General features: G+C 56.5%; 1 protein-coding gene across 2 annotated transcripts in view; it reads right to left on the bottom strand.

Moving 5' to 3' along the window:
* ALDH3A1 (aldehyde dehydrogenase 3 family member A1) overlaps window positions 1–3,606 on the bottom strand; it is a 10,197-nt gene extending 6,591 nt beyond the window's left edge. The window contains exons 1-2 of one of the 2 annotated variants that reach the window (XM_017514892.2): window positions 3,500–3,606; window positions 560–743 (exon numbers count right to left, since the gene is read on the bottom strand). In XM_017514892.2, the coding sequence (XP_017370381.1) occupies window positions 560–721 (162 nt within the window). In that variant the 5' untranslated portion in view covers window positions 722–743; window positions 3,500–3,606. The remainder of the gene's footprint in view (window positions 1–559; window positions 744–3,499) is intronic. The other variant, XM_037733579.1, reaches the window with a different exon arrangement.
* Window positions 3,607–5,551: the final 1,945 nt, after the last annotated feature.

The following is a 5,551-nucleotide window of genomic DNA, read 5'->3' as shown; positions in this document are numbered from 1 at the left end:
GGAGGCGGAGGTTGCGGTGAGCCGAGATCGCGCCATTGCACTCCAGCCTGGGCAACAAGAGCAAAACTCCGTCTCAAAAAAATAAAAAATAAAAATAAAATAAAATAAAAAATAAAAGTGCAGGAGCAAAGAAGGTAGTCGGTGGGAGGATGGGCTCCGGAGCGCCGGACCCCAGGCAGGATGTGGGGGCAGCAGGGGTCTGCGAATGCGGGGGCGTCTGGTCTTGCTCAGGGCGAGGGTCTGAACAGCCCCGGGGAGGACGGAGAGGGAGGGAAGAGCCCCCCATGCCCTCCGGGGTGCCAAGCTGCGCTGTTTCCTGGTGTGGAGAATCAGGTGGTCGGGCGTGGGGCTGAGGAATAGGTGGGGGCAGAAGTTCGGGGTGTAGGAGCAGCAGGGGAGTTGAAATAGGGGCGCTGCGGGCGGGACGCGGAGGCCGGGGCAGGAGGAAAAGGCCAGCGGAGCGGGGGCTTCCTGAACCTCTCCGGGTTGCACCGCCCCGCCCCCCACCCCCCACCGCGTGGCGCGGACCCTGGCGGAGGGCGGCCGCCCAGCCTGGCACCTTGTGCAGGTCCGCGGCCAGCGCGCCCGCCAGCTCCTGCTCGCGCTCCTGGATCATGCGCCGCAGCGCCTCCAGCTGCTGGATCCGGAACTGCAGCGGGCGGGTCCGGCCCGAGTTGAAGGCGGCGCGGGCGCGCCTCACGGTCTCGCTGATCTGGCTCATGGTGCCCGGGGACAGGGAGCGCCTGCAGCGGCGGGGGGCAAGGGCGCGCCCTGAATTCTATAGGAAAGCGACTTGCCTGGGCCCGGGCTCGGCCCTGCGGAAAATGGCCTTCCCTCTGGAAGGTCCGTTTTCTGCCTCGCCTCCTCTCCTGCACGCTCAGACGCCTGGGACCCCCGCTGCCTTGCGCCCGAGCGGGCGACACCCGCAGCGACACGCGTCTGGAGCGGAACTGCTGCTGAGGGCCCTTGGCAGCGTGCTGGGGGCAGGGCCTTTCCCGGACTCCCCGGCTCCGCTGCTTGCTTGCAGAGCTGGTGGCACAGTCCCAGGCCCACACCCCAGGTAGATTGAGGGGGTACAGGCCGCGATTCCACACCCAAGCCGATAAAGGAAAATCTGGCCCAACCCTCCTGCCTAATCCATTGTTCTAAAATGCGCTGGTTTCTTGGCAGAGCTGAACAGGCTTGGTGTTTAAACCCATGCGTGCCACACCCGGGAGACGCACGCTCATGCCCGTCAAGGGTTCACAGAGCTGTAGATTTCCACAAAGAGGGATGGAGGCGATTCCTGCCACCCATACACGAAACCATAGTGGCAAACTGCGATGGCCCCGCTGGGGGCAATTTGGCAATATCTGACAAAAGCTTTTCAAACATATTTCTCTGTGACAAAGAGGTCCTACAGCCTTTCCTAAACATTCACGAATAAGAAAGTCGTCACTGATTACTATAACAGGGAAATATTGGAAACACCCAAGTCCGCAGGAGGAGACAGTTTAAATGGCTCCCGTCACGCCCATGTGACGGATTACTGTGCATGTTGAGGGCTAAGGAGGAGCGGGTGATTCAGCATGTTTGTGGGGGCTCTCTCTGCACCAGGGGTGTCCCAGGCACTGGGGATAAGAAAGAAAACAGGTTACAGGCCTGGCGCGGTGGCTCACACCTGCAATCTTAGAAGGCACTTTGGGAGGCGAGGTAGGTGGATCACTTCAGGTCAGGAGTTCAAAACCAGCCTGGCCGACATGGTGAAACCCCGTCTCTACTAAAAATACAAAAATTAGCTGGGCGTGACAGTGGGCATCTGTAGTCCCAGCTACCTGGGGGGCTGAGGCAGGAGAATTGCTTGACCCAACCAGGGAGGCAGAGGTTGCAGCGAGCAGAGATTGTGCCATTGCACTCCAGCCTGGGCGACAGAGCAAGACTCTGTCTAAAAAAAAGAAAGAAAAGAAAAGAAAAAACAGGTTACAGAACAATAGATGGACTGGTGCGCGCACACACACGAGCTCTGACATGCAAGAAAGGACTGGAAGGGTGGCCCCCAACGTGACGGGACAACTGATGGGAGTGGAATTACTGAAGATCTGTTTCATCTTAAGCAACGTTTGACTTTTTGCAGTTAGCCTGTATTTTGTAAATGTTTGGTGCGTTTTAAGACAGGCAATACATGCTCATAAAACAAAGTGTAAAAGATAGCAAAGGGACACAGAAAAAAGTCCACCTCCCTCCTCCCTGCTCCAGCAGCTGTCAGGGCCACCCCCAGAGAGGCCACTGTTACCAGTTCCTTACTCTCCTTTCAGAGATAATCAGCCCACCTGCAGACACAGTGTAAGTTTTAACCTCAGCAAAAATAGGATATTTCCATTTTTTTAAACCTTATCTATCACATGTAATACATAATTACATTGTACATAGAACTGTGATCCTGCCTACATTCCAAGGAGTGGCTTCCCATCCTTCCTCTGCCTCCCCTCTCCAGGCTTTCTGACCCCCAGCCCCAGGCTTTCTGCACAGGGAGGAGGGACCTGCTGGCATCGGGGGTGCTCTAAGGCTGCCCTTCTATGGCCCCTCCCTGTGATCTGATAGGAGGCTGGGGAAGCCCCCTCACTGGGACCTTCTCAGCCCCATGGGCCAGGCCCCTCCTGCTGGTCACGAACCCAGCCCTGTAGGAAGGTCCTGCTTCTCTCCCCAGCCTTGTAAGGTCAAACCAGGGCAGCAGCCTTAGACACTGGCCACCAAGGGAGGCAGCCCAGGTGGCAAGAACCTGGTGAGCATGGGACGGGACTGGCCTTGCACCCCAGTGTCACCACTCAGAACTGTGGTCTCTGGGCAGAACGGCCTTCCCAGGACTTCCCTGAGAGACGGGTTAACAAAGGTGCCGCTTCACAGAGATGAGTGGAGACCAGAGCCCCTCACGTCTCAGCTGCACCTGGATGGGAGCCTCCCCAGAGCCAGCTGCCTCGCACCCAATATCCCTGCACCCTGTCCCTCTCATCTATGCCAGTGTTGACTTTGCCCCCTTGACACCCCCTCCCCCCCTCATCGCCTTCCATCTTCACAAAAGCGCTGCAGTGATGTCCATGAAGAATCAACAGAGATGCATGAGTTTTATAGATGAGGAAAGGGAGACTGAGAAACGCTAAATGCTCTGTCTGATCTCAGCAAGCGGCACACCAGGGTTTGAACCCACATCCGTCTCTGTCGGCCGCTCGTGCATTTGGCACTCGGCTCTGCCACCTTCCCTCCAGTGATGGAGTCTCACAGCCCATCAAGGCCTCTCACCCCACGGCCACCGTGGTGTCCCTGCTCCGAGGGTCCCTGGACCTCCACCTCCTGGTTCGGGGGATCGCAGAGCTGCCAAAGGTCCAGGAGGATGCTCCAGAGATGATGGTCCCGGAGGCAGGGACCAGCTCCCTGTGAGACTTGCGACACTTAGGGCCCCTGCTGCTAGTGCAGGCTCCACCTAGACAAGAGAAAAAATAAGGCACGTGGGGAAGAGGGTTACCTTTGACACAGCCTCTCCTGGTAACTGGGGCTCCTGGAATGACAAGAGCCAAGAGGGCACGTATTTAAGGACCACCCTTCATTGATCCTTTGGAGTTCCTGCCCAGGAAGTTTCCGTGAGAAGGAATAAACAATATTCAAATGCGGGGCGTGGCGTAATCTGGACCTCTGCTCCCTACAGCCCTGGTTTTGGGGATTAGGTCCCGGGCTGTCTACTTTTGTTTGCTTCTGAAACCAAGAATGTGTCTGAAGGCTTGGGCAGGGCACACATCCAGTTTTCAAAAGAGCCTGTGGTGTTTGCCCTGGGCGTGGGGGCTGCTGATTGATTCAGCCTGGCGTGGAGCACTTCCAGCTTTCCAACCTGCCGCTGCCAGATGCAGTTCCCCAAGTTCTCTGGTTACATAAGGCCGGCAGGGGTGAGCCACGAGCCACAGCGAGAGCATGCTGCTCCCGCGAAAGGCACCCCCAGCCACCACTGCCCTGGCCATTCCCATCCCCCAGTGTGCACAGGGCCCCATGGAGACAGGGACCCTAACACTGGGGAGCCACACGCTGGGGGCTTTTGATGGGGGTCTCCAGTCCATGAATCTGCGCTCTTGGTGAATAGGTGAGAAGAGGGCCAAGGAGGGTGAGAACTCTGGGAAGTTCCTTCTGTGTGGACCCCAGGAAACCAGAGACGCTTGGGAAGGAAGGAGTCTGGAAAGCCCTTTCCACTCTGTCTGAGGGATGTTGGCCGGGCTCCTGCTCTGCACCCCGCTGTGGGGAGGGGCAGGCGTGGAATGGCACGTGTGGTCACCTCTCACACTCCCACTGCAGCCGCGGACTCACCGCCCCTCTCACCAGGTGCTTACTGCCACCCTCACCCGCCTGCCGGCTGCTCACCAGCATGGGGACCTTGCTTCCCATTTCCCTCAGGGAAACGCAAGTCCCCCATCGTGGCCGACCTGTCCCGAGGACGTCCTCTGGCCCTCCTGCTTCTCTCCACCTGGAATGCCCTTCCCCTCCATCCACCCAGGCCGCTCCGATGTGGCGGGAAACAGCCCCGACCCCTGGCAACGCTGTCCTCTTCCCCCATTATTCTTTCTCTGGAGCATGTATGTCTGTTTGCTACCTGTCTCTTAACTCCTGACAGCTAGAATTTGATTTCTTCACTGCTGTAATCTCCACACAGCATTTATAGTAGATGCTCAATAAATATTTATTGATTGTAGTCCCACCTACTTGGGAGGCTGAGGCAGGAGAACTGCTTGACCCAAACCGGGAGGCAGAGGTTGCAGTGAGCCGAGATTGCGCCATGGCACTCCAGTCTGGATGACAGAGCAAGACTCTGTCTAAAAAAAAGAAAAGAAGAAAGAAAGAAAAGAAAAGAAAGAAAAAACAACTTACCGAACAACAGATGGACTAGTCCTTTCTTGCATATTAGAGTGCACGCGTGTGTACAGATGGACAGCAGATGTACACACGTGGGCTCTAACATGCAAGAAAGGACCAGAAGGGTGGCCCCGACATGACGGGAAAACTGATGGGAGTGGAATTACTGAAGATCTGTTTTCATCTTAAGCAACACTTGACTTTTTGTAATGAGCTAATGAGCTTGTATTTTGTAAATGTTTGGTGCATTTTAAGACAGGCAATATATGCTCATGAAACAAAATGTAAAAGACAGCAAAGGGGCGCAGAAAAAGTCCACCTCCCTCCTCCGAAATAAACACGAAATTTCAAAATAATGTGAACACTGTAGTGACCAGCTCGGCAGAGGAGGCTGGCGGGGCTGGGATGAGACTCCTCGGGCGGGAACATCATCAGAGCTGAGTGAGAAGCTTTTGGGCAGGGAACGGCAAGGGGGCTTGGAAGAGCAGAAGCAAAGGCAGAGGCAGGGAACGTGACGTCACGGGAAAGCTGTGATGTGTCCACTGTTGCCAGCAGGAGGTGTGGGAGGGGGGAATGATGCTCCGGGGGGTGGGGGCTCATGGAGGCCTGTGGGCCAGGCCGGCTGCGGGGGTGCGGGGCACTGAGGAGCTTATCAGAAAGACAAACATCTGATAGTTTTTTG

The sequence above is a fragment of the Cebus imitator genome, unplaced genomic scaffold (genome assembly GCF_001604975.1).
Source record: "Cebus imitator isolate Cc_AM_T3 unplaced genomic scaffold, Cebus_imitator-1.0 Scaffold538, whole genome shotgun sequence".
NCBI classification, from domain to species: Eukaryota; Metazoa; Chordata; class Mammalia; order Primates; family Cebidae; genus Cebus; species Cebus imitator.
The sequence above is the reverse complement of the archived record's forward strand: the minus strand, read 5'-3'. Positions and strand labels throughout refer to the sequence as shown.